This window comes from Cervus canadensis, chromosome 2 (genome assembly GCF_019320065.1).
Source record: "Cervus canadensis isolate Bull #8, Minnesota chromosome 2, ASM1932006v1, whole genome shotgun sequence".
Lineage (NCBI taxonomy): Eukaryota > Metazoa > Chordata > Mammalia > Artiodactyla > Cervidae > Cervus > Cervus canadensis.
The window spans coordinates 15591785-15619620 of NC_057387.1; the positions used below are offsets into that span (position 1 = coordinate 15591785).

At 52.6% G+C, this 27836-nt stretch overlaps 2 protein-coding genes and 1 long non-coding RNA gene across 8 annotated transcripts in view; 2 read left to right on the forward strand and 1 right to left on the reverse strand.

Moving 5' to 3' along the window:
• The first annotated feature begins 665 nt into the window (after positions 1–665).
• Positions 666–15447, forward strand: DENND4B (DENN domain containing 4B). 4 transcript variants are annotated; one of them, XM_043456103.1, is made up of 29 exons: positions 1072–1209; positions 2187–2334; positions 3095–3434; positions 4198–4450; positions 4704–4773; positions 4971–5140; positions 5211–5455; positions 5853–5919; positions 6010–6068; positions 6243–6387; positions 6662–6837; positions 6977–7077; positions 7473–7688; positions 8202–8347; positions 8654–8793; positions 8886–9012; positions 9426–9632; positions 9927–10055; positions 10855–11029; positions 11264–11431; positions 11688–12076; positions 12244–12366; positions 12564–12733; positions 12815–12956; positions 13139–13375; positions 13884–14001; positions 14092–14257; positions 14345–14409; positions 14512–15447. In XM_043456103.1, the coding sequence occupies exons 2-29, from the start codon at positions 2325–2327 to the stop codon at positions 14655–14657; spliced, it is 4500 nt and encodes a 1499-aa protein (XP_043312038.1). In that variant the 5' UTR covers positions 1072–1209; positions 2187–2324; the 3' UTR covers positions 14658–15447. The 4 variants fall into 4 exon arrangements, with proteins under 4 accessions (XP_043312052.1, XP_043312038.1, XP_043312046.1 ...); XM_043456117.1 differs by lacking the exons at positions 1072–1209; positions 2187–2334 and adding an exon at positions 666–685; XM_043456111.1 differs by lacking the exon at positions 2187–2334 and having other exon boundaries at positions 1077–1209.
• On the reverse strand, positions 10992–18898 carry LOC122433353. The gene is made up of 3 exons (XR_006267084.1): positions 17780–18898; positions 16113–16241; positions 10992–11130 (listed from the first exon to the last, which is right to left on the reverse strand). It is a non-coding gene; the product is annotated as an uncharacterized LOC122433353 (long non-coding RNA).
• A 348-nt stretch (positions 18899–19246) lies between these two features.
• GATAD2B (GATA zinc finger domain containing 2B) overlaps positions 19247–27836 on the forward strand; it is an 80410-nt gene continuing 71820 nt past the window's right edge. For 2 of the 3 annotated variants that reach the window (XM_043456164.1, XM_043456177.1), the window contains exon 1: positions 19247–19380. The gene's annotated coding sequence lies outside the window, so the exon portion shown is untranslated. The remainder of the gene's footprint in view (positions 19381–27836) is intronic. The other variant, XM_043456168.1, reaches the window with a different exon arrangement.

Here is a 27836-nt window from a genome sequence, read left to right on the forward strand (position 1 = left end):
AGACCCTGGCAGGGAGTCAGGAGGTGAGGAGGTGACTGCTGGCTGAGCTCTCAGCTCTGGATATTTATGGTAGAATGACCCCACCTCTCCCCAGGAGTATCTGGCCTCAGTGCTAAAGCTTCGGAGGAGAGAGGATTTAAAAACTACTGAGGCCAGATAGTAAGCCTGGAGGACCCGGAATTTCGATGTACCCGGCCGGCCTCCGACCCAAGGCCTCTCATTCTCTTTCTGCCCCTCACCATGCAGGAATTCACTTTGCCCTCCCACTCTTCTCCACCCACCCATTCAGAGGCTTGAGTGCTAGCTAACCTGTTTTGATGAGGTTTCCTCTTTGGCTGGGGTTGCTAGTCCTCTGGCCATCTGAGCTTCTGCCCTCTTCTCTCCCTCACCCAGCACAGAAGAGCAGTGCCCCTCCTCCGTCACCTCCACCTCTGCTACTTGCCCACAGCCCACAGTCCTGGCCTCTCTTCCTCTTTCCAAAACTTGTCATTTTCAAAAAAGAGAACTGAGAACTTATGGCTTAGGCTGGAAGGGAATGCAATGTGCCCTAAACCTGGAAGTAGGGGCAGCCACCTGGGTCTCCGCACACTAGACTTCAGGGGCCTTCACCCAGGCAGGCAAGCCACATCTGAGTGAGCTCGAGGGCGGGACGAGAGCGCGCCTCGGACTTAAGGAGCCGCCTAGGGTCAGTGTCCGGCGGCAATGGCTGGGCGGTGGGAAGCTCCCTGGGTGCAAGGGGCCCTCCCAGCCGCCAGGGGTCGCGCTGCAGGCGGTCGGGCGCTGGGCAGGCGCTGCCAGGGTCACTGCCGCCGGCCGGGGAGGGGGGGTGGGGGGAGCTGCGGCGCCCGTGGTCCCGGAGGGGGGGTGGGGGGAGCGGAGAAAGCGGGGCGCGCGGAGAAGCACCGGGCCCTCAGCGCGGCGGGAGCTGGGAGGACCGCGCGGCGCGAGCGAGCGGCGCGCCAGCACAGTCCCCGCGTGGCGCAGCGCGGCGGGGACGCTGGGATCGCCCGGATCTCCCTCCAAGGCGCCCTGCGCCCCGGCGCCCTCGGCCCTCTCTTCCTCCTTCATTCGCCGTCCCGGCGGGAGCGGCGCCCGAGTCGGGTGCGCCATGTCCGGGGCCGGGTAGCCTCGCCGTCCGCCGGCCCGCCAGCCCGCCTTCCGAGCCACCCGCCCGCTGGCCGGCCGGCCGGGGAGTCGCGGGGCAGGCAGGTAGGGGCTGGACCGGGCGGGGCAGCGGGCGGGGAAGGGAGGGAGGGAGCGCGGGCGGGGCGGGGGCTCTCCCCAGCTGTTCTCTGGCGCTGCACATCTGGTTCCGGTTCCTCTCTCCTGGGGAAGTGAAAGTGGAGGGGAGGGCGCAGTCTGGAGTTAGCTAGCTGTGCCCGGCGCCCTGCACCCCTCCTGCTCCCGCGGGTCCCGAGCCCGAGCACCCCTCCCTCCCGCTCCGGTCACGCGGCGGCCGGCGCTGCTGCCGTCACGTCCCCGGCCGCCTGCGCGTCCGCTCCTCTCTGCCCTCCTGCTCCTTCCTCAGCCTCCTCCCGCTCGGCGCGCCCTTTGCCCCAACGCGAACTTCCCGCTGTCCGGCTCGTGGGCGCCGGGACCCGGAGTGGTGTCCCTGCCCCTTGCGTTCCCTAGGGAGAAAGGGCTGCCTTCCTGCGGGACTCTTCCCTAGCTCGGTGAGGAGAGGCCCGGGTGCGCAGGTGCCGCCGATGGGAGCCACTCGCCCCTCAGCTGGTCTCACCTCGTGGCTCCTGCCTGCTGCTTGGGGCAGAGGACATAGGGCTCCCATTCGCCTGCAGTGGACAAGGCACGGGGCTGGGTCCCAGAGCTAAATCAGGAGGCTGACGCTGACTCCTGGCTTCACCTCGCAGATGTGGAGACTAAATTTAGCTGGAGTTGGTGTATGTGTGAGTGACCAGAGGCCAGGTTAAGGAGAACCAGCTTGGGTCCATGAGATTCCCTTGCTCCCTCTTCTCTGGGCAAGGGTGGGAGGTTAAGTAGGACTGTACATCCCGGATCTAGTCTGATCTGCCTCTGCCTTGACCCGGGTCCTTTAGGTTAAGCTTCCAACTTGGAATGATGCTGTGTTGGCACCTTCTGACAATCCCCCCCCTGCACACCCCCACCAGCACCACACACACCCATAGGCTGACTTCCGCCGAGCTGCAGCTTCCCCTCCACTGTTTCAGGAAGTCACCTCCCTTCCCCTCTGAAGCAGTCCCCACGCCTCCAGTCCTCTGCTGCAAGCCACCCACCAAGCTGTTTCCCAGCTTCTGCACTCGGGGCACCCCGGGACCCTTGGGGCTCCTACTCCCAGGGGTTGGGCCATGGAGGCAGGTGAGAAGAGTTACTGAGAAGCCCCTGTGGGCCTGTTTCCATCTCTGGGCTTCATGGAGGAGGGCTTGGGAATGGTGGGGACTGTCTCCCATAGCTGCTTTGGACCTAACTGAGGATACGTAAGGATCCTGGAGATTGGAGGGCGCTGATTTTTTTTCTTTTTGGTCAGGTTAGTGGAGCTAGGTTAGGAAAAAGGACACTGGAGTCTGGTGAAAAGACACTTAAAGCCTGGGTTTTGTGGGTTCCTCACAAAAACCTAGAGGTGGACTCTTTAAGAATATTAGCTGGCTCATGAGATTCTTAGAATGTCAACTAGAGTAAGAAGGCCAGAAATCCATAAAAAGACTGTAATGTTGGCCTGATGTCACGGCCAGAATGAATGATGTCATTGTAGGCCATTACAGAAAAGACTGTGATCTCTGTTATGTTAGGGAATGAAGAAGGCTGGGGTCTTTAAAAGGGATACAGAAACCATGTGATGTCAGAACCCAGAGCCTAGGTTAGCTGTGTGCAGTGGGTTCTTTGGAAAGAGGGCTGGTACCAAGAGAGAGGGTCCTGGTCTCTTTAAGGAGCTGTGGTGGGCTGTTAGGGCCTGGTGATGTCACAGGCGGGAGAGTTCAGGATTGGCTGGCCACTGATCCTGCTTTTCCTTGAAAGTACTAGGAAGAGGAGGGAAGCAAAAGGGAGACTCCCTGGTTGCCAGTTGCCATGGCAACACAAACCTTCCTTGCTTCATCTCTCCCCCACTTGACCATTCCAGATGCAGTGAGTGAGGGGGGGGCCATGGCGGAGGAGCGGCCCCCCCGGCTGGTAGATTACTTCGTGATAGCTGGACTTGCAGGCAATGGAGCACCCATCCCTGAGGAAACGTGGATTCCTGAACCCAGTGGGCCCCTGCGCCCTCCCCGGCCCGCTGAGCCCATCACAGATGTGGCAGTCATCGCTAGGGCCCTGGGCGAGGAGGTGCCGCAGGGCTACACATGCATCCAGGCTTCCGCCGGGGGCCACCCCTTGGAACTCAGCGCTGGGCTCCTAGGTGGAACTCAGCCCGTCATCTGCTACCGGAGGGGGCGTGACAAGCCCCCCCTCGTTGAGCTGGGGTGTGTACACCTACCTACTCCTGCTGGCACCAGGGGAGGCTAGGAGATCTGCGGTGAGGCAGGGAGAGGTAGGGGTATGGGATGAGGGATGTGCAATAGGAATGGGAAGAGAGTGATCCTGAGGCCAGGGAGAAGAGCCTGAAGTTGTGTGTACTTAGTCCTCACACAGATTTGGGTGCGTGTACTAGTGCTGCTACTTGCTAGCTCTGTGACCTTTGGCAGGTTACTGAGCCCCTCTGGGTCTATTTCCTCAGCTGTAATTTGGGGAAAATAATACCTCCTCATAGGGTAGTTGAGATGAAACGAGATCATCCATATAAGGGACTTAGCACAGAGTCAATAAATGGTAGCTTTTATTCTTGGTATTTATTAATGAGCACTGAGAGCCAGGGAAGGCCTGAGGTATTGTTACTGATCGAGAAGTGGGGCCTAGGCATTTCTCTGGTGGTCCAGTGACTACGACTCAGCGCTCCCAGTGCTGGGGCTCTGGGTTCGCTCCCTGGTCAGGGCACGAGATTCCCACATGCCACAACTAAAGATCCTGACTGCTGCAACTAAGACCTGGAGCAGCCAAAAAAAAAAAAAATAGAGCCAAGGGCAGAGAGGGGCACAGGGTTTTGGAGGGCAGGTTCAGCAAGAAGTGGGCCCTGGTGTCGGTGTTCGGCTAGGCTGAGTAGGTAGGACTAGGAAGGCAGATCTAGCAAGACTGGGGGCCTTCTCCTCTGCTGTGGACTCCTGACCTCTCTCTATTCTCTGTGCCCAGGGTGTTGTATGAGGGGAAGGAACGTCCCAAGCCTGGCTTCCAAGTGCTAGATACGACACCCTACAGCCACTCAGCCAACCTGGCCCCTCCAGGCCCTGGGCACCCCCGCACCTACCTCACTTACCGGCGGGCAGCAGAGGGGGCAGGGCTGCATGCCCTGGGCATCACTGACCTCTGCCTGGTACTGCCCAGCAAGGGTGAGGGTACTCCTCATACTTATTGCCGATTGCCCCGCAACCTCAACCCTGGCATGGTGAGTGGGGCCCTGGGCCAGGAGCCGAGACTCATGCCATCTCCGTGTAAGGGGTGGACACTGGGCACACAGGGCATCCTAGGACCAAGGCCCCTAGCGGTGGGGGTGGGCCCAGAGGTGTGACACTGGTCTTGGGGGACTGGGATTGACAGGCGTTCTAAAGACAAAGACCACTTAGGGGTGGTGGAGAAAATAACCCCCCAGAAAGCTTTGTTAGCTGTGTGTCTGCTTGTCTCTTGCCGTTTTGGGGCAGTGGGGCCCAGCCGTGTACCTCTGCTACAAGGTGGGCCTGGCCAAGGCCAACACGCTGGCGTATGAGGCAGGTGAGTAGCCCCTCTGTCTCTGGTCCCTCGACCCGCGTGTCCCTCTGCCCTGGTGCCTCTCGGCTGGTACCTTCAGTGTCCACAGAACTCACCTCCCCTTTGCCACATGGCCCTTCTCTGGGATCCCCTGGTTCTTTCCCCCGGAGTCTGATGAACCCTACTCCTTTTGGGTACCCCCCACTCTGCCGGGGGTGCAGAGCTGCTGGGCCGCTACCCAGAGGAGGACAATGAGGCGTTCCCGCTGCCCGAGTCAGTGCCCGTCTTCTGCCTGCCCATGGGGGCCACTATCGAGTGCTGGCCCGCCCAGACCAAGTACCCCGTGCCCGTCTTCTCCACCTTTGTGCTCACGGGTGCAGCTGGTGATAAGGTGGGTGTGTGGAGTGTGGTCAGGGGTCTGGGCTCTGCAGGGCCTGCCTGACTGCCCCTCTGCCCTGCAGGTGTACGGTGCTGCCTTGCAGTTCTACGAGGCGTTCCCGAGGGCCAGGCTGTCGGAGCGGCAGGCTCGGGCGCTGGGCCTGCTGAGTGCCGTGGAGCGGGGCCGGGCACTGGGGGGCCGGGCTGTGCGCAGCCGCCGCGCCATCGCTGTGCTGTCCCGCTGGCCTGCCTTCCCGGCCTTCCGCGCCTTCCTCACCTTCCTCTACCGCTACTCCGTCTCAGGCCCCCACCGTCTGCCCCTGGAAGCGTGAGCATGGGGCTTCCCTAATGCTGGGAAGGGTTACGAGCCAGGAGGAATGGAGGAGAGGACGCTGGAGCTGGGGGGGACGGCCGGGGGGCGCAGAGGAGTCGGGGATGGGGCTGTAGTGTGTGGCTGGAGAGCTGGTCCATTGCAGAAGTTCCCCTGGCTGAAGGGGTGAGTGGGGCCTGAAACCCAGGCTACACTTGCTTAGCTAAGTCCTGGCCAGGGCCTGTGCACGCCCAGAGGGAATCTCTTCTGATGTGCACCCATGCTGTGCATAATGGAGGCTCCAGGGGCTGACCCCAGTCTCGAGGTAGACCTCGGGGAGGAGTGAGGTCCTTGGGGACAGGCGGCTGAGCGGGTGGCCGGGAGTCTGCCTCTGACCGTGTCCCTCTCTCCCCAGGCACATCTCCCACTTCATTCACAATGTTCCCTTCCCTTCCCCACAGCGACCCCGCATCCTGGTGCAGGTGAGGGCTGGGGCTGGGGCTAGGTGGGAGGGGGAGGATGGGCAGGGGCCAGTCTTCACCACCCTGACCTGTGGCTCTTCTGCCTCTCAGATGTCTCCCTATGACAACCTGCTCCTCTGCCAGCCTGTATCCTCACCCCTGCCCCTCAGGTATATGCTCAGGTTGGGGGGGGCAGGGCTGTGATGACCAGGGGCATGGTGGGTGCCAGGCAAGCGGGCACCGGTGTGGAGGGGCTGTACAGGCTGGGCCCAGGTGGTGTCTGTGCCCAGCGATGAGGGAAGGGCCTCCTGCTGACTCTTCCCCCACCTTGGCATTGCCCCCAGTGGTGCCAGCTTCCTGCAGCTGCTGCAGACCCTGGGCCCGGAGCTGGCGATCACGCTGCTGCTCGCTGTGCTCACGGAGCACAAGCTACTAGTCCACTCGCTGCGGCCGGATCTGCTCACCAGCGTCTGCGAGGCCCTCGTCTCTGTGAGTGCCACTCTGCCAGCCTGCCTTACCCAGAGTGTTCTTTCTTGTGCCCTAGTCCCTGCCTAGATTCTCCTTACTTTTCCTTTCTTGGGGAGGGTTCCTCAGCCTTATCCTCGGGCCTGGCCTACAGGATGTACGGCTTCGGTCAGGAGCTTTTCTTTGGAGCTTAACTCCAACGGCTTCTGACAACAAGCACGGCCGGTCAAGGTCGCTGCCCCCGCCTCTGCCGCCTCCCTGTGCCCTGCTCACTGGTCCTCACCCCCCGATGCTTCAGATGATCTTCCCGCTGCACTGGCAGTGCCCCTACATTCCGCTGTGCCCACTGGTGCTGGCAGACGTGCTGAGTGCCCCCGTGCCCTTCATCGTGGGTATCCACTCCAGCTACTTCGATCTGCATGACCCACCTGTGGATGTCATCTGTGTGGATCTTGATACCAACACGCTCTTCCAGTAAGAGGGCTGGGTCTTTTCTGGGAGTTTCGAGGATGGGAGCAGGAGAGGGCTGGTGAATGGAGCGCACCTGCTCAAAAGGAGCCTCAGGGAAAACAAGAAACACCATCACCCTTTCTTCCTTCTGTTTAACTCACAGGACTGAGGAAAAGAAGCCCCTGTCCCCTCGGACCCTGCCCCGAAGACCCTACAAGGTTCTGCTGGCCACACTGACACACCTGTACCAGCAGCTGGATCAGAGTGAGGAGCCTGGGTGGGGGTGGGGGGCCGGAAACCGTTACTGACATTTAACCTCTAGTTTGGGGAGACCTGTGGAGAGCTGGACCTTACTTGAGGAGGTTAGAAGAACTAGGCTTTCACTGGGGGGAAGTGAGAGGAATTCGAGTTCCAGTTTAAGTTAGAGGAAGGCATATGTCACATTAATACTCCTGCATATGTCAGGGAGGTTGAGCTTGCCCTTGGGAGGCTTGAAACCGTTACCCAAGGGTAACTTTGTTACTGTTGGTGCGGGGTCTGTTAGGAGCCGCAGTGGTGGGGCAGCAGGTGGCAGGGTGGCAACCTGACTTCTGTGGAGAGCAGGCTTGAGCAAGCCCTGTGGGTGCTGGCCCTGACGCTCAGGCTGCCCTGGTCCCCAGCATATACTGGCCCCGAGGAGGAGGCCTCCCTGGAGTTCCTGCTGACAGACTACGAGGCAGTGTGTGGCCGCCGGGCCCGGCTAGAGCGCGAGGTCCAGGGAGCCTTCCTCCGCTTCATGGCCTGCCTGCTCAAGGGCTACCGGGACTTCCTGCGCCCACTCACCCAGGCCCCCTCTGAGGGGTCACGCGATGTCGACAACCTCTTCTTCCTGCAAGGTAAAGGCGACTTGTCCCTGCTTGGGGAAGGTGTCATGGGATGGGTGACCAGGGGCTGGGCTCCACGGGGAAGTCAGGGGGCATGCGGAATCACGCAGTTACTTGTCTCTAAGCTCGGCTGGCGTTTTTGTGGGCACCAGCTCTGAGCCACATGCTCTTCTGGGCCTGGTGAGGGGTTAGGGTACAAGATGAGTCAGCTGTGGGAAGCCAGGACTTGGTGGGGACACAGTGACACCTGTGGTGAGCCAGCCCATGGGCAAAATGCTCCTCTCTTGGTGACTCCCCAGTCTGAGGCCCTAGATGCCCACAGATAAAAGGGAGGGATGCCACGGGGCCGTGGTGCTGGGGCAGCTGAGCTGGTCAGCTTGGCGGGTGGGGCCAGAGGGGCCAGAGAGGATGGCTTTTATGGCCTTGGATGCCAAGTTGGCGGGGAGCCAAGAAAAGTGTTCAGAAACGGGTGGCTGTGGCAGAGCCCCCAGTGACCACCCTCTTGGCCCCATTCTCACCCATCAGGCTTCCTCAAGTCCCGAGAACGTTCCAGCCACAAGCTGTACTCCCAGCTGCTACACACACAGATGTTCTCCCAGTTCATCGAGGAATGCTCCTTTGGCTCTGCTCGGCATGCTGCCCTTGAATTCTTTGACTCTTGTGTTGACAAGGTATTGGGATCATCCCTTCTTTTTGTGCCCTCTGCTCCCCTCTCGGCTTTATCTCACGTGCAGCGAGGCTGGCGCCCCTGGAGTTAAACAGCATGTAGCCTGTGCAGCACACACGACCGGCCTCACAGACATACTGTCTTCCTGTTCCTCACTCATCCCCTGTCTATCTCCAGGGCCCTGACAGAATCTGGGCCCATTACCTCCTTCCCTGTGGCTGTGCTTTCCTGGGAGATGCCATCTTCTGGATCCCCAGCCCTGCTCTATGCCCACTGTCTGGATGTCCCCCTTCTTACCTTCCTGCTTCAGGTCCACCCAGAGCAGGAGAAGCCTGAGCCCGCACCCCTGGTGGAGCTGGAGGAGCTGTCGGGCAGCGAGCTCACCGTGTTTATCACACCTCCCGAGGAGCCGCCAGTGCCAGAGGGCAGTGAATCCACTCCCCAGTACTGGTGAGCACCTCCCGCCCCCTCTCTTGCTCTGAGGCCCGATCAGCTGACTTAGTAGCGACTGCTCTCCATATGGCCTCTCTCCGCCCCTCCAGTTATGATGGGTTCCCCGAGCTACGGGCTGAGCTGTTTGAGTCTCCTCAAGAACAAGCTGGGGCTCTGCCTGTGCCAGGCCCATCCCGCAGCGCCCCCAGCAGTCCTGCCCCTCGCCGTACCAAACAGGTAACCAGCAGGTGGGCCCCCTAGAGGCATCTGACTCAGGCCAAGGATTGCTGCTTCAGTTTCTTCATCTGTAAAATGGGTATAATAGTACTTATCCCATAAAGTTGTTGGGAGGTTTCGATATGTCTGGCACGAAAAAGAAACATGAACCATCACTGTTATTACCATTGTCATTGTCCTCATCTTCATTTTCTGAGGACTCTGGAAATCCAGGGGCTTGCTGCCTCTGCCAGGACACCTGCCCATGCTCAAGCTAAGCATCTGTGCTTGGGAATCCAGGACTGTGTGGGCACTGTCCCTGCCACCCCATCAGCACACAGACCCTTTCTCAGGGAGGGTGCTGCTTCTCCCACACTGTTTTAAGACCTGCCCTGGCATCATACTCACCCAGGTGTGTCCCCCGCCCTCTTTAGGAGATGAAGGTTGCACAGCGGATGGCACAGAAGTCAGCAGCTGTGCCTGAGCTGTGGGCCCGGTGCCTGCTGGGCCACTGCTACGGGCTGTGGTTCCTGTGTCTGCCTGCCTACGTGCGCTCGGCGCCCTCCCGGGTGCGGGCATTGCAGACGGCCTACCAGGTGCTGCGCCAGATGGAGAGCCGCAAGGTGGTGCTGCCCGACGAGGTGGGTGCCCAAGCCCAGTGGCTCGGGGTGCAGCCTGGGGGCTGGTGCAGCCCTGGGGGCTGTAGCCGACGGGGAACAGGGGCACGAGTCCAGGAGCTGGGCAGGTGCTCCGTCACATTCACTGAATTAATGAGCGTGTTCAGGTTGTAGCAGCAGGGACTGCAGGGTGGCAGGGTCAGCAGGAAGGGAGGGTGGCCCTGTGAGAACTGGGGAGGCTGGCAGTGGGTGCTCACTGAGACTTGAGGACTGGGGCTGAGAGCGAGTCCACTTTCACCTGCGTGTCTCCCGGCCCAGGTGTGTTACCGGGTGCTGATGCAGCTGTGCTCACACTATGGGCAGCCCGTGCTGTCCGTGCGAGTCATGCTGGACATGCGGCGGGCGGGCATCGTGCCCAACACCATCACCTACGGCTACTATAACAAGGTGAGGGGTGGGATGGCGGCCTGTGGCGGGGTGTGTGGGGAGGGTGCTGCTCCCCGACACCTGTGGCTCTCCCCTCCCCTTGGAGCTCAGGCCTGTACGGTCCAACAAGGTCCTGCGACCGCTGTCTCGCACAGCGGTCTGCTAGTGCCTCAGCACCTGCAGGTGGGTTCTCACACTGGGCTGCTTTGAGTCTCACCCACAACAGTCCTGGCAAGGAGGTTAGAAAAGGACCACCACCTCCCAATAGCTGATCGTGGGAGCAGTACGCCAGGCTCTGCTCCAAAGACAGCATCCACATAAAACCATCTTACCTTTCCCACAGCCCCCTGAAGTGGAACAATTATTGCCCCATCTTACAGATGAGGCCACGAGGTTGCAGGGGGTTAGTAACTTGTTCAAGGTACCACAGTAAGTTAGGGAGTTAGGACACACACACAGGCATATCGTTTTCTGAATTCAGGCCCTTTACCATGACACTAAACTATTTCCAGTCCTTTCGATGAAGAAACAAATGACTAAAAAAACAAATGAACTGATTTCTTCAAAGCCCATAGTTTATAAACAGCAGTCTACAGACAGGTTGTCTCCACCATTTCTGACTTCCTCTAGAACCCCTCAGGGTGGCCACTGCCAGCTCTTTTCTGGGCTCTGTTCCTGGCTGAGCCCTTGGCAGGACAACCATAGGCAGGATGTCTGGAGGGAAAGGTGGTCGCTGGGCCCCCAGGTCAGGCAGTTGGCACCTAGCTGAGGCCCACGGTACGGAGACAGGCCGTCTTCATGGGTGAACACTGCTTGGCAGGCTGTGCTGGAAAGCAAGTGGCCGTCGGGCACACCGGGTGGGCGCCTACGCTGGGCCAAGCTCCGGAACGTGGTCCTGGGGGCGGCTCAGTTCCGCCAGCCCTTGCGAGAACAGCGGCAGCGGCAGCGGGAGGAAGTGGAGACGGCAGCCCAAGAGGCAGGCAGCTCGCAGACAGGTGCGTAGGGACTGGCGACACGGCAGGGGACAGGCACGGAGAGCTGGGGCTGGTCTAGTGGCTGACATTCAGTGTGCTGACAACGGATAAACTACACTTGGCTAGGAACAAAAGACATGAAGTTCTGCCTGGGAGGAGCCTTGCAAACCCAGGTCCCTGTGAGGAGCTCTGTTTTGGAGCTGGGGGCTAGGTTTCTAGCTGGCTGTCTTTTGACCCTCTCCCTGTCTTTTGCAGAGCCCTATTTGGAGCGCCCCTCCCCTACCCGCCCCCTTCAGCGCCAGACTACCTGGGCTGGGCGAAGCCTGCGGGACCCCGCCTCACCTATGGGGCGCCTGGTGAAGAGTGGCAGCCTGGGTAGTGCCCGAGGGGCACAGCCCACCGTGGAGGCTGGCGTGGCCCACAGTGAGTGCCCTCATCCCACACCCCACCCTTTGGCCCGTCAGCTTCCCTAACCACTTGCCAGTGAAAGGGAAAGGCTAGAGAGGCAGGGTGGAGGGGTAATGCTCTGTGGCAGGTACTGTAGGCTCTGGGGGAATCTTGCCCAGACTGTCATCATGGAGGGGGCTGTGGTGCCAGACTGCATAGCCAGGAATTGTGTTTACTCAGGTCCCAAAGAGGGCCTGGACTCCATCTTCCCCGATACTTTTCTGCCTTGCAGTGATAGAGGCCTTGGGGGTCCTGGAACCCCGGGGATCACCCATACCCTGGCATGATGGAAGCCTCTCAGACCTGAGCCTGACTGGGGAGGAGTCGGCACCTGGAGGCAGCCCAGGGGACTCAGGCTCAGCCCTGAGCACCCAGTCCACTGAAACCCTGGAAGGGCCAAGTGGGCGGATGCCCAAGGCTGGTGGGCGTCAGGATGAGGCCAGCACCCCCCGAAGAGGGCTGGGCGCCCGCCTCCAACAGCTACTCACTCCTTCCCGCCGCTCCCCCACCTCTCGTGTCCCCCCGTCTGAGCTGCCCCCTGACCTGCCTCCCTCAACCCGTCGCAGCCCCATGGACAGCCTTCTGCGCCCCCGGGAGCGCCCTGGATCCACTGCATCCGAGGTAACCAGTAAGGGCAGGGTCCAGACACTTCAGCATCTGGAGGCCTGGGGAGGGGCTGCCAACCCGAAGGAAGGGCCCAGAAGTAGGCCTTGAAGGGTGGCTGAGCCAGCTTCCTGGGTAAAGAGTAGCTTGGGGTTGGCTGACTGTGCTTTCTCTCATAATGGCAGAGCTCAGCCTCTCTGGGCAGTGAGTGGGACCTCTCAGAATCTTCTCTCAGCAGCGTGAGCCTTCGCCGTTCCTCAGAGCGTCTCAGTGACACCCCTGGATCCTTCCAGCCACCTTCCCTGGAAGTGAGGATAACCCCTCCCACACAGACTGCTGGAGCTCACATATATACCACACCCAAGGCACCCTGTCAGAGGCAGGGGCTGGCGGGAGGTGGGAGGAGGCCGGGCAGGGCTGTGGAGGTTAGAGACTGGGTAAGGAGCAGGGGCTCCTGAGCCCTGAGGCCAAAAGGGGCCTGCTTCCTGGGCTCTTCTGCCCGCAGATTCTGCTGTCTAGCTGCTCGCTGTGCCGCGCCTGTGATTCCCTGGTGTATGATGAGGAGATCATGGCTGGCTGGGCACCTGATGACTCCAACCTCAACACCACCTGTCCGTTCTGCGCCTGCCCCTTTGTACCCCTGCTCAGTGTCCAGACCCTTGATTCCCGACCCAGGTGCCCAAAACCGGGCAGGGGCTGTGGGTGTGGCAGGGCAGGAGAGGTCTGAGGGCTGACCTTCCTGCCATCTCCCTGCAGTGCCCCCAGCCCCAAGCCTGCCCCTGCTGGTGCCAGTGGCAGCAGAGACGCTCCTGTCCCCGGGGGCCCAGGCCCCGTGCTCAGTGACCGCAGGCTTTGCCTAGCCCTGGATGAGCCACAGCTCTGCAACGGGCACGTGGGGGTAAGGGCTGGGCCAGAGCCCAGCTGTGTGTGTCGCCCTGTGGGTGGCCCCAGTGATGCCGAGGAGAGACGGGCACAGAGGGCAAGGGGCATCCCAGAAGCTGCTGGAGGTGGTGGTTCAGTGGGAAGCAGGGCTCTGAGGATGGGGCTGTGGTATATGCCCTCCCCCTCTGTGCCTGACAGAGTGCCTCCCGGCGTGTTGAGAGCGGGGCATGGGCGTATCTCAGCCCCCTCGTGCTGCGTAAGGAACTGGAGTCACTGGTAGAGAACGAGGGCAGTGAGGTGCTGGCGTTGCCTGAGTTGCCTGCTGCTCACCCCATCATCTTCTGGAACCTTCTGTGGTATTTCCAGCGGCTGCGCCTGCCCAGTATTCTGCCGTGCCTGCTGCTGGCCTCCTGTGATGGGCCCCCACCCCCCCAGGTCAGCCGCTGACACGGCCCCTGCCCCCTCATCTCCTAGCTCTGTTCCTCAGTCCTCTGTGCCTTGGCGCTGTAGACAGGGCACCGCTTTGGGGTCGCTGTACCTGGTTGACTCCTGGCCATTTCACTTCGCTTCTCTGAGCTTCAGTTTTCTCATCTGTAAGATGGCATAACAGCCTCTCGGGGCTGTTAGGCACCAAGTGTAGTGCCTGTTACCCAATTACTGATTTGATAATGTTCACCTATTCATTACTCTATTCATTGCATCAATATTTATTGAGCACTTTGTAGGTTCCAGGCAGAGTTTTAGGCACTAGGGATGTAGCAGATTACAAAACAAAGTCCTTGCTCTCAGAGAACTTGTATTCCCATGGGGAACGAGAGTTCCTCTCTCTCTTCTCTTTAGCTGTGTCCTGTAATGTCCCTGTCCCTTGGAATAGCACCTGTCCATTTCCCGTCCTCTGCCTCCCACACCATGAGCCTGTCTCCTTTATCTTGGCTCCCTGCAGGCCCCAGCTCCTTGGATAATGCCTGATCCAGCATCCGTGCAGGTGCGGCTGCTGTGGGATGTCCTGACCCCTGACCCCGATAGCTGCCCACCTCTCTATGTGCTCTGGAGGGTCCACAGTGAGTCTCATATTTGGCCCAGGATGGGAAGGGTAGGTCCCATGCTTAGAGGGCTCAATAATCCTGGTTACCTTCCTTTCTTCCACCCAGGCCAGATCCCACAGCGGGTGGTATGGCCAGGTCCAGTACCTGCATCCCTCAGCCTGGCGTTGTTGGAATCGGTGCTGCGCCACGTCGGTCTCAACGAGGTGCACAAGGCTGTAGGGCTCCTGCTAGAAACTCTAGGGCCCCCTCCCACTGGCCTGCACCTACAAAGGTATCATGTTCCCATCTGAGAGGTCCTGGGTCTGTCGCGGGCTCCCTCCCGCCTTATTTCACTTATACCCTTTTGACTCCACTCCAGGGGCATCTACCGTGAGATCTTATTCCTGACATTGGCTGCTCTGGGCAAGGACCACATGGATATAGGTGAGGGAGCAGGCAGGGGGCTGAGGGGTTTAGCTCTAGGGCCAGGTGTGGGAGGCTGGGGATTGACCTAACATACTGACCTACCTCCACCCTCTTCCCTAGTGGCCTTCGACAAGAAGTACAAGTCTGCCTTTAACAAGCTGGCCAGCAGCATGGGCAAGGAGGAGCTGAGACAGCGGCGGGCACAGATGCCTACCCCAAAGGCCATTGATTGCAGGAAATGTTTCGGAGCACCTCTGGAATGCTAGGGACCCTTAAGCTTCCTTCTCCAGTCTAGGCTGAGGAGGTGAGGGAGGAAGGATTCTAGAGAGAACCTGCTTCCCTGTTTCTTTCCTAGAGGAGTTGAGAATAGGCTAGGAAGCATGCCCAGCCTTAGGCTCTGAGTGGGGGCAGTGGGACCCACTGTTATTAAAAGTCACAATTTCCCATCTCCAGCCTGCCCTCTATGCTCATGCTGATGTTGGGGGAGGCCTGGGGAGAGCTGGCACATAGCTGTTCTACCCCATCCTATACCAGGAACTCCCCTCCAGGGTACCCACAGATCTGTACTGCCCTGGCCATTTTATAAGTTTTTGTTTTAAAAAACAACTGGAGAGATACACAGCTACTGAGCCTTTGCCCTGAACGGGAGGGAGGGATGTCATTTCCCATCAGAGATGGTCCCTCTCCCCTAGAATTGCCGAAGGAGCCCAAGGCTCTCTATGCCTTTCTACCTTAGTGTTTGTATTTTATTTTAAGTTATTTATTCTGGAGACACAGCCCCCTTGCTTAGGAGGTTCTTATGGACAGTAAGAGAGAGAAGGGAAATGGGGCTCCATGGTCCAGTGGTTTGTAGCTCCTTAAAAGTCAGGAGTTAGAAGCTAGAGGAGTCCCAAGCTCCCCTTAGGAAAAATTGGTGCCCCTCTAGTCCTAATCCTTCTTGTCCACTCCATCTTGGGGAATGCCTCACACACCCAGGGCCCTGACTGTGCAATAAGGATTGTTCCTTGTGAAGTTTTGTTGGATGTAAATATAGTAAAAGCTGCTTCTGTCTTTTTTCTTCTGCCTCCTGTTCTCTGAGATAAAGGTGGGGGGATACCGCTGTTTTTCTCCTGGCTGCACCTCCTCCTCTCCACCTTTTCATCCCTTGCTGCCTTTGGGCACACACTGCTTTCCCTGACCAGGTCTGGTGCTGGCCCCTTGGGGCACAGGGAGTTCTCAGAGCAGGAGAGGGGTGAATCCGGTGCTGGCTATGGTGGTGCCAGTCTGTGTGGTACTTCCGGCCCTCCCACACAATCACCTCCTTGTCCCTCATCTGTACCCCATACAAAGGCTCCATTCTCTGGGGGCCCTGAGCTCATCTCTGCCTCCTTTCCTCTCCCCCATATCCCCTCTCCCCAGTCACTGGTGTTGGCCACACTCACACATCCTGGGAGCTGCTCTAACTGCAGGCAGTACTCTCCCAACCAGGGTCTCAGCCTGGGGACAGCACTAGGAGGACAAGAGCAAGGATTAAGGAGCTCACTACATGTGGGCATCAGGCAGCCAGGCACTACTTTTCTGACCCTTTTGGCCCCAATTGGAGTTCTCCCTTTTTTTCCTATATAATGAAATAAACACAGGAAACAACTCCTAACAGAGCTGTAAAATCAATTACCAAAGGGAATTAACCAGCAAAACAAAAATGCCTTGGGGAAGGAGTGTCAATGGACGAAATAACTTACATGAGCCTCTAGTGCAAATTCCTGGGGGTGGAAATCAGTGGATGAAGACAGCAGTACTACTTCTGAATTCTGGGACCTTCAGGCCAGAGGATGCTTTCCCATCCTGTCTGAAGCAGTGTCCTAAAGGAGCTGCAAAGGAAGGGAGGAGGGGCTTAGGAAATGCCATCTGTTTTTGTCGGGTAAGGAGATGACTTCTTCAGAGGGGAACCTTCACATCGCCCCAGGTTCTGATTAGACCTCACTACCTAGGATCAAACTTTACCTGTATCATCCCTAACAACCTGCAAGGGAGCAACTGCCTTCCTGAAAGCATAAGTTTCTGGTGAGTGTAGCATGCCCAGCCATGCACTGAACTGTCTGGAATTACAGAGAGAATTTTAGGGCTCAATTCCTACCTTACTAGAGCATACAGTCTTCCTGATCTAGAGTGCCTCCCAGCCTACGCTTCTCATTTTTGGGCTTCCTCAAGAAGCCTATAGTCAGATGGGTGGAATTACAGAAGTCTTGAACCACAAGGGTATTTCAGAATTCCAACAGCCAAGTACTCACCATAGCATCTGACATCTTTGACCTGTGGCCTGGGAAACTGAATGAAGGGAAGGATATATCCAAATTACCTGGTCCCAATTTCTCTTCCCTCACTTTAGAGTGTGTAGGCTCCAGTATGACAAATTTTAGTTAAATCTTGTCTCTGGCACTTGCTAATTTTATTATATCAGACAAGTTACTTAACTGCTGTGCCTCAGTTTTTCCCCATCTGCGAACTGGGGAGGGGTTGATTAAAGACTAATTTTGAAATCTAGATAAAGTGCGAAGCACACTCAATAAACGTTAGCTCCAAAAAGAAAACAAACAGGTAGAGCCTGCATAGGACAAAGGACATGTCCCCTACTCAGCGGCCTTGCTTACTTGTCTTTCTTGGAGACTGATCACTCCAGACTGAAAGTTGCCCTACCACAGCCTGATTTTAATTTTGTTGAAAGGTATTTCCTCGGGCCTCACTCTTTCTCAGTCTCATATCTTCCACCGCTGTGTCTCTCGTGTATTGTCACAGCCCTTGAAGAATGGCCCTTCAGACAGCACCGAAAGGACTGAACTGATAATGGCCAAAGCAACAGGTTAGGGAAGAGGGGCTGTACTTTCCACGAGGGCAGGGACTTAGTCCCACTTACTGCTCCATGCCCAGCACAAAGAAGAATGTCTGATCACAGAACAGGTCCTCTATCATTTGCGAAATAACTGAGCCAATGAAGGTATTCAAATGAGTGGGGGAGTGGTGAAATAATTTTCAGTGTAGTATAAGGCAGGTACTACAGATAGAATACCGACCAAAGCTGAATTTTGAACTAAGAGGGTGAAATTGTTGGAAAAGTTAGGAAAACTCTCACAATAGTTACTATTATGTTTATGGAGTATTTACTAAGTCCTTGGCACTGTCCTGAGCATGTAAAATGTACTAATTTATAATCCTCACAATCACCCTATGAACTAGGTACTCATCAATCATTCCCATTTTAAAGATAGGGAAACTAGGGCATAGAGAATAGACATTAAGTAACTTGCACCCAAATCACACAACTGGTGAGAGACCCAAACCCAGGCAGTCAGATTCCAGAGACCATATTCTTTACCTGGACACTACTACAATGAAAAAGAACGTGCTTTACCTGCTTTTGTACATTTGTGTGTGTCTGTTCAGGGTCCACCTTTTTGTGCCCATTAGTTTCATTTCCATTGCACAGCGTGACTTTTAAATGACTTGAAAAACACATTCTAGTGCTTCTGGAGCCAGTTATTTCTGAGTTTGAGCCAGTAGTCATTAATTAGCTGTCTGAACTTTGTAAGCTCCTTAGCCTCTCTGAATCTCTCTGAACCCCTTTCTGGATCTACCGGCTTCAAATTTCAGCTCTGCCACTTTTCATATGTAACTCTGGGCAAATCATTTGATTTATACCTCATTTTCTTAATCTGTATAATGGGGCTAACAGTATCTACCTCACTGAGTTACAAGGAATAAATAATCCATGGAAAGCTCTTAAAAAAATACGAATGCACATACAGCACAGTGCCTCAGTCTCTGCCCCAAACGTTAGCTACTACCATTCCTTTAACACACTGACTCTGATACTTGGTCCCTCAGATGCTCAAGATGCTCAGATGCTCAAGAACAATACTTATAGTACGTGTTCGAAAAACGCTGGGTTCAGTCGCGCCTAACTGCTTTGGGGAAGTAGGGAGGCTAGCAGGAGTTGGGCCTTGAGTTGATTAGGTGTAGTTGGTGGAGTGGGAGGCTGTTTCCCTTCACTGTGAACCTGATCAGACCAGAGATCCGGACAGAAGGAGCTGCGAGCGCTCTGCGCGGCGTAATTTCCCAGCAATTTCGCTAGCTGTCTTTTTTCCCCCAGTCGTGGTTCAGTCACGACAGAACCGTGCTGGGGTACAATGAAGACCAGGAAGCTCAAGGCCTTTGGCAGACGGAGACAGGCCACGCCCCAAACAGACTGCAAGGCCCGAGCGCCTCAAGCTACTGCTATCGTGAAATTCCTGGATTCTGTCGCGATGAAACACCACCCAACGCAGACCCCACCGCCGTTCACCAGTCTCCATCTTTAGAATTGGAAGAATGAGAGCAGGCCAAAGGGGAATCCCGGTTTGGGGATACTGGGGTACGGCGGCTGCCTGGGGACCAAAACGTCTCTAAGGTAAAGTTGCAGCCTGAAGCGATTTTTTGACCCCCGACACTTAATGGGCTGCTGAAGACCCGGATGTGTCTGGGACTGGCCGAGGTACCCATTAACGCGCCCCCGCTAGACCATCCCCCTCCTCCGTTTAGGATTGGGTCTTACGTACGCCAATCATCACTTATCCAGCCACTCTCTCTTCAAGGGTGGGGTGTAGCCCCGATAGCCCGTCTCCTATTGGTAAGCCCGAGAAGAGAAGGGCGGGGAGGCCGGCTCAGGTCGCCCAATGGGCGTCGTGGCGTGTGGGGAAGGCGGAGCCGAGGTGCTTGGCAGCTGCCCAATCAGCGTCCTTGTTTGTGTGGTGCCGCCGCCGCCGGTGCAGCCGCCGCCGCCGCCGCTGCCCCTGTCTGTACCGCAGTGTCTGCTCCGCCCGCCCGCCCGGGTCCGGCCCGCCCCCCTCCCCCACCCCCGCCCCCGGTCCCGTCAGCGGGGTCCGGAACCTACTGTGCCGTCGCCTCTTCCTTTTTCGACGCCGCCGCCGCCGCCTGAGGAGGCGAGCTAGCCGGGAGTTACACCGCCACCGCCAGGTGAGGAGCTTTGGCCTAGGCCAGCCTGGCCGCCCGCCCGCCCGGGGGCGGTGAGGAGCGAGGAAGGGAGGGAGGCTGGGAGGAGGCGGTGGTGGCGGAGGTGGGGGAAGGGAAAGGTGGAGGGGCGGGGGGAGGGGAAGCGCCCGCGAGCCGACGCCCGCCCGCGCGCCCCCGCCTTGCGTCCCCCTCCCCCCACCCCGGCACCGCGCGCCCCCGCCTCGCGCTCCCCCTTCACCTCATCCCCTCCCCCCGCTCCGCGCGCGCGCCCCGGTCTTTCACTTCGGCCTCGCGCGCCCCAGCTCGTGTCCCTTCATTTCTTCTCCTTTTACTCTTTCTCCCCTCCCTCGCGCCCCGTTTCCCCCGCCTTCCCCGCTGTAACTCACTGCCTCATGCCCGCCATGCTCCCCTCCTTGCCTCTCTAGCGCGCCCCCCCTTAACTCTCTCCACCCCCAGTGGTGCCCTCAGGGTGCGGGGGCCGCTCCCTACTCTCAGTCTTCTGTTTGCCGGCGGTTGGGACAAATAGGGGACCCTTAAGGGTGAAGGAAACACGGGCTGATTATCTTTATATAGGCAAAGGGATCAGGAGCGCAGAACCTTACCCCTTTATTTCATCGTTCACCGTTCCCTCTCCCTCCCGTAGAAGGGAATTGTCTAAGCCTGTGTGGGTACTTGTCTTCTGTAGTGACTAAACCACCCGTTTCTTCGGCTGGGCTTCTGGGTCCCACTGGATCTGTATCCCAGTTCAGTCAGTGCCTGAGGGCCGAGGGAACTAGAACTTACCCTTTCCTAAAGCAGATCCAGACTTAGAATACTTTTGGCCTCCCCGCTCTCAATTGCACGGAGGAGATAGCTACTCCTCTTAGTGCAGAGGTTTGGGTGCCATTTGCGTGCTCAGGACACCTTTCCCCCAGCATCAACTTCCCTCCAAACACATGATGTTAGTTTGTAGGGCTGGCACTGAAGTGGAGTTGGAGGCTTTCATGGGGGCTGGGTGGCATGTAGATGCTAACTGAGCTTGCCATCAACCCTTTTTTCTTCCACTGTCACCTGGAGAATCGGGTGAGAATAGTTTTCTCATTCCTGATAAATGATTATTTAGAGGGCCTTTGTGTAGGTGAGGAGAGCTGGGAGATACTTAAGGTAGTGTATTTCAGCAAAGGAAAAGAGCAATGCTTTCAGGCCAGATTGCAGCAGAGAGATTTGAACTTGTAGCAGCTGGAGTATAAAAGCAGGTTTAACAGATCTGTGTCCAGAGAAGAGCTGATGCTTTTGAGTTTTTAAAACGTTTTTTACCCCCTCTCAAAATGTTTATTTTTTGAGTAGACAATGCTTGAATGTGACCCAAAGTGAAAAGAAATCCCTCTCTCACCTGTCCTCCCCATACAAATGACTTCTGTTTCCTTGCATCAGCATGGTGTCTGTATGTTGTCATCTGTATGTTGAAGATTATCCTGTTTGGGAGTTTAGTGCTAACTTTATTGCTCTTTCTTTGATTCACTGACTTAAACTCTTTCTTGAGATAACCACTTGGATTCATACTTTTGGTGCTTGGAGCAGTCTTGGTAGAGAATTGTCCTAGAGTGGCATTTCTGCTGGTGCTTGGTTGGGAAAGAGGTACTATTGGAGCTGCTAAAGGTGGTGCTCCGGAGGAGCTGAATATACTTTGAGGGAAGGTCCACACCTGTTGGAAATGGTGCTGGTTTTTTGGTGACTGATACTGTCTCTGGCTGTTTTGGAATGGGTCAAGGATGGTCTTTCCTTGGACTTTTTAAGATATTATTAAGATTTATACAGATAGGCTGTATAAATTAGGAGTTAATGGGAGTATGGATCTGGTAGTACTGTGTTCCCTTTTAAGAAGAATATAGTATTTTAGTCTAGTGGCAGTGATAGTCACTATGGTAAGGAGTGAAGTAGGTGAGTAATAATCAGCAGGAATCAGAAGGCTGGATCTTTAGCCTGAGTGACCCAATTTGAGAAGAGGTGAGGCTTAGGAACTTGTGTCCTGCCTGTTCCTTACTTGAGAACACTTTCAAGTAGGTGAGAGTGATTTGTAGCTGACAGCCGCATCCATCTTTATGACACTGTGGTTTGCCTTCCCTGACTATGTGTGATGTCTGTTAACTTCCTGTTTAGAGGCAGTCCCAGTAGGGTCTAAATAGAGGCTGCATTCAAATACTTGTCTAGGAACAACATTAACCAGGTTCCCTGATCAGCACTTCAGATCTGAGTTATGACAGTAACTTTTACTGCTGTGTTAAGCGTAACACCACAGGATGGTGGGGGAGGGAAATGTGAGAATTTTGTTCTTAATCTCATGGTCTTAAAGTACTGTGTGCTGTCCCCCTCCCCTTTTTTGGATAAATGTCTCTCCTTACTGCCTCCCCCCCCCCCCCCATTCTCACCCCAAACTGTACTCAACTTTTTTCTTTTTCTGGCTGGGTCTGGCCAGACCTCCAGGTTGGGTTTTGTTAGAGAGTGGCAGTGTGGAAGAAAAAGAGTCAATGTGTCAATAATAGTATCCTAACTGCTGAGATTCATTCTTTTTTTTTAAATCTTTGTGTTTTTTTTTTAAGGGGGGATTCATTCTTGCTTTAAGCATTATTTTATATGTTGTATGTAAACCAGGTCTCTTGTTTCAGTTTTACTGATTGTTCCTTCCTTACCTCCTCCACCCATTAAGCTGGAGGTGCATATTTAGGGGAATAGCAGCTGTGGTGTCCTGGTTTCTGTACTGGAGCATATTCTTTGTTAGCCACCTCATTGGGATAAGCAACCCCTTAGAACCCTCTAAGGGACAAGCAGTCCCTCTGAACTCAGTCAGAATGCTTGTTTAGTTCATTGAGAAAAGCCAAACCAGGTTTGGTCAAGTAAAAAGATTGCTAGAGAGATCATGATTTGAGCCATAACTAGAACTCAAGGACTTTCTTTTCCGGACCCTTTGCAGTACTTAAAAGCCCTACATCATTATATATTAAGGCACAATAGCCAGACATTCTCTGATACAGTTTAGAGGGGAAGAAAAAAAAAAAAAACACCCAGTCAGTCAGATTGACTATAAATCTAGACCTGGCATAAAGCTGTCGACCTCTTGCTCAGGAAGATCCAGCCTATCAGGCAGTGCCACACAAAGTTGCACTTCTTCTGTATTGGCTAAGCCTGGGGAAGGAGATAGAAGGAATTTCAGTTTCTTTTGAAAAGGACTGGCTTTGGAGGGGAAATCTTCTATTAGCCATTTTGTTTGTTTTATCCTCAGTAATTCCTGTTATACTTTTTCTGGTTGGGGGTTTTGGTGGCTCCAGAGTTCATGAAGCAGAGAGCCTCCTGTATTTGCATAGTAGTGATGAAAGCCTCTGGACAGTAGAATTGTTCCTTCTTCGTGTTTCATCTTTTACCTTCTCTTTTATGGATATATGAAGTATTCCTATAGCATTTGAGGTTATTCAGTAGGAAAGGAGTGACCTAGGGTCATTATGAGCGTAACCGGTCTGGATAGTATCTCAGTAATGTTTGGTGTCTCCCTCAAAATCCTCTGGTCTTTGCTTTAAGGTGCCATCAGTTGGCAAGAAACTATCAACAGTTTGGGGTTGTAGTACCAAAAGCAACAGATGAATGAGGACAAGTATTTTGTTACTTTTGAGGTATGAAATGGTCAATCCCAGACCTCAAAGGGTCATCATAATTGCAGCAGCTGCTTCTTTGACTGTGTATGAACTTGATTGTTATTAATACTAGCAGTGAACTATTAAGGAACATGACAATACTTAGACATTTACGAGTCATTATTTTGTTTGTTTTCACATCTGACTAGTTTACATTTTTTAAAAGTAATTCAGATTATCTTTACATGAATCTGAAAGTCATGCTGTAAGTCTCCTGATAAAGCTTTCTTGATCTAGTCTCATTTTGGGAGGAAGCTGGAATTTGTAATCTCCTCAAATATAGGCTGGAATATTAGGATTTAGATTAGACTTTAGGATTAGTCAATTCTAAATCTAGGATTGTGGCTGTGGGGTATTAGAAGTGTTAATTGGAGAGGTTGTGCATCTCTAACCTAGAAGGTATTTATTTATAAAGTTAGCTTTTTGAGAGTATTTAAATCAGACTTCCTAGGAGGGAAGTTGTGGGTTAGTAAGTGGCAAGTTGGAATAGCAGAACACAGAGAGTCTAGAAATCCTGGGTTAAATCCTAGCTTTGTCATTTTTTAGGTACATGATTTTGGGTAAGCCTTCTAGTTTGGTTTTCTTTTTTCTTTTTTTTTTTTTTTGCTGCAAGGCTTGTGAGATTTTAGTTCCTGAACCAGGGATAGAACCCACGCCCTCAGCAGTGAAAATGTGGCGTGCTAACCACCAGGAAGGAAGGTTGATACTCAGTCACGTCCGACTCTTTGTGACTTCATAGGCTATAGCCCACCAGGTTCCTCCATCCATGGAATTTTCCAGGCAAGAATATTGGAGTGGGTTGCCATTTCCTATTCCAGGGGATCTTCCCGACCCAGGAATTGAACCCACATCTCTTGTGTCTCCTGCATTGGCAGGCAGGTACTGTACCACTGGTGTCACCTGGGAAGCTCACCAGACCACCAAGAAATTCCCAAGCCTCCTAATTTTTGAATTCCTATTTTTTGCACAGTAAAAGCCAGTTTTTACAGTGAGCTCTAAGGTCTTACATGCTCTGCCCTTCCCTACCCCTTTTCTTTTTTGATCTCCTGTCATCCTCTCTTTTGCTCATGCCATCCCAGCCCCATTGGCTTGTTCCTTAATACATCAGTCACATTCTTTATCTCAGGACCTTTGTACTAGTTCCTCCTTCTAGTGGGAAAAATCTGTTTTTCCCACAGAGATAATACAAATGACTAATTTTCTTACTTTCTTTAGTCCAGTGTTTAAATGTCACCTTTTGAATGAGACTTTATCCTACCTATATTTAAAATTGCACCTTCAACTTCCACCCCTCACTCCTAATCCTTCTCTGTTCTTCAGTTTACAGCTTTCTAACATACTTAATTGTTACATTTATTGCTTATTGATTCCCCTGGTATGGTGTAAGGTCTGAAGACTTGCATTTATTTTGGTGTTTTGTTTAATGCATAGTACAGTATTTGGCATATAGTTAATACTCAATAACTATTTCTTTTTTAAAAAAAATTTATTTGGCTGTGCTGGGTCTTCGTTGCAGCACAAGGGATCTTCAGTCTTAGTTGCGGCATGTGGGATCTAGTTCCCTGACCAAGGATTGAACCTGAGTGCCTTGGATTGGGGAGCATGAAGTCTTAGCCACTCAGCTACCAGGGAAGTCCCTCAATGACTATTTCTTAATCAAATAGGAATAATGGTAATTTTTTCTAATCTGTTTGTTTATAACAAAGCTATGAAATGTGGTAAGCATGATACAGGATCTTAAAATGTTTTTTGAACTTTGAAGCATTCATTATACAAATAATGATGATAGAATGACCACCTTCCCATTGAAATGGTAAATAACACTTGCATTATGGAAAAAAATCCTCATATATATTCACATATATTATCACATCTCCTAAACTCCAGCTCTCTGTTTCCAGTTGTCCACTGTATGCTAAATGTATCCATCTCTGTATTCCATTGGTACCTCAGACTCAACATTTTCATCACCTACTCCCCTTCATTGAGTCATCGAAGCTAGAGATGTGAGCATTATTGTCAGTTCTCTCTCTCTTATCCATTACTTTCCAAATATTTCTGAATCGATACCTTTTTTCTGTATCTCCATTGCTGCTGTTCAGGACTACAGCAACTTTTATTTGGAATATTGCCATGATCTCTTACAGTTCTCCCTGTTTTTAGTCTTGCTCCCTTTTAAACCATCAGTCATACTCTCTTCAAAATAGTCTAATGGAGATCTGATTATTTGGTTTCCGCTTCTCAGAAGTATTCAGTAGTTTCCAATCATTTAAAGGTACTCTGAATGATCAAGGGCCCTTTATAAATCTTGACCTTTGTCTTTCTCTCCAGCTTTACTTTTCTCCCTTTACAATTTATACATGAGCAAATACAGTTCTCTTAGTTACCAGATCAGCTTCCAGATTTCGTCTCAAATGCTACTCTCTCTGGGAGCCCTTCCTTGACTTGCCCAAAGAGACTTAGATATACTTTCTTCTTTGATCTCACTCTAATTTGTATATATTGCTTATCACCCCCCAGTGGTCTGACAACATTCTGAAATAAAGAGATACCATGTGTTTTTACTATTGTTTCTCTAGTGCGTTGCATGGTATCTGTCACCTATAAAATGTTTTAAAATAATAATTCTATGGATTGAGAAAATGCTGCATACATTTAGAAGATGCCCCATTTGTTATATTCTGGGGACAGAAGAACCCGGTTGGTGTCTTCATTCCATTTATCATTTATCTGTGTGACCTTGGTTGAGTCACTTGAAGTCTCCCAAGCCATAGTTTTCTCAAATTAGAAATAATCAGTAGCTGTTTTATCTATTTCACTGTGTCTCTATCAGTCACATGAGATTACACATGTAAGAATGTTTCATAAACTGTAGAGCAGTGTATAGTTGTAAGTTATTATGTGCTGACACAAGCTGAGCTTTTCTCACAACTCATTTTTTCTTGTTTATATTGATGGAGGCCCTTTCATTTTATCATTGAAACCATAAAGAACTCTTCTACGACTTTTGTTTTCTTCATATCCTTTTTCATTAGTAGGCGTGATGTGTTCCTATATATTGTCTTAAACAGGGCAAGTTTAAAGGCTTTCTCGGTAGTCCAGTGGGTTAAAAAGGTTGCAAAGTCCTGGAAATTACTCTTCTCAAGGAGTATCTCAGTTATGGATTCTGTAATTTTTTCTTCAGTTTTTTTTTTTAAATGCATTTTTGCAACTTTTGAAACTTGAAGGGAGTTTTTAAAATGAAAATATAAACTCATTTGTTGAGTACTTTCTTTGTGTAAGGCTTTATGCCATTTTAATTCTTACAGTAACTCTGTGAGGGAGGTATTATAATTTTACAGATGAGGAAACTCGATTCTCAGGGAGGTTGTCATTTTGCTGAAATCTCAAAAATTAATAAAAGTGGTGAGTCCAGTATTTGAACAGTTTTGCCTGACTCCAAAAGTTATCTTACTGTTCTCTTAACGCTTCTCATAGAGTTTTGTTTTGCCTTTGCAAAAACAAACCAAACAAGAAAATGATAGTTTTCCTAATAGATCTTATATGAAAAAAGTTACATGATCAAATTAGGGTTTTGAAAAATTCTGGATTAAGTTAAGGCAGATTTCTTTACAACATAAGATCCCAAAGCCTTGCATGTCTAAATATACATTTATATTTGGAGTGGTAAAAGAATGACTAAAGGATGCAAAGCTTCTGGAAATTATTTGACCGTGAAGAGCATCTCTTTGAGAAGATAGTACTGCATCTTGATAATCTGCTTTCTTGTAGTTCTTCTGTAGGTTGATTTTTTTTTTTTTTTTTTTAAGTTGTCACTCTTGAATGAGGGAATTAAGTGCTTTTGTGTGCTAGTTTTCCAGAGAATTAGTATAGTGGTATTATGCTAGATGTTTTTTAGAAACTTCACTGGTTTGGAGGCTGCAGTTTTTTCCCCCCATGAATCTTCAAAGGCAAATGGCACAGCTCATCCAACTTGGCTCTTACCTTCAATGAGTTCCCAGGAGGATAACTCTTAACTGAGCTGCTGCCTCCACCTTCTTTCATCTTGCATGCTAGGAAGCAGGAGAGTAAGGATTCAGCTTTGTGTGTGAGCAGAATCCCTTGAGCCAGGAGCAAGCAGCTCTTCCTTTCTGTAAGGGTGGTAGTTTCACACTAAGAGATCTGTAAAGCCCACTTCTTTCTCTTCTGTGATGCATGCAGACAGACATGGGCATCAGAGGCAAGAAGGAACAATGGCTTTGATTTTTTTCAGTCATACTGGTCTTGAAATTAAAACTTTGAGGGATTTGTCTTCTGTTGTTTAAAAGCATAAAGGTTACCTGAATGGTGTTCACCACTAAATAGGTTGAACTACCAGTGAAAAATGTTGAAAATATTTCCCTAATAGAATAACATATTTTGGAGGGAGGGACAGGTTCTAACCACTCTTTAATATATATTTGGCTGGATTGATGTGTTGCTATCAAAGAGATTGAAGCAGATAGTCATATTTATTGCAACTGCCCTGGACAGTTTGCCAGGAAGACCCTATATTAGATTTCTATGGAAATTTGGTGTGAATAGCTTGACACTCTTCCCATGTAGTACTGTCCATGAATAAATTGTATTACTCTAATGCTGTTCTTTTTCATTTTATAATTCACTTAGTAAAGAATGCTCACTGAAGTCTTTACCTGAGTCATTGTGAATTTGAAAGTTTTATTTTCTTAGAATATTTTAAATCCAGATTATTTTCTGCCATGTAAATGGAAACTAGAATATGGGTCTCTTACTACACTAAGATTCAGTCTTAAG

Coding starts and splice junctions, on each gene's coding strand:
- DENND4B (XM_043456103.1), top strand. Junction 4,774..4,970: donor CACGCTGGCGTATGAGGCAG/GTGAGTAGCCCC, acceptor CCGGGGGTGCAG/AGCTGCTGGGCCGCTACCCA. Junction 14,258..14,344: donor ACTGGCCTGCACCTACAAAG/GTATCATGTTCC, acceptor ACTCCACTCCAG/GGGCATCTACCGTGAGATCT.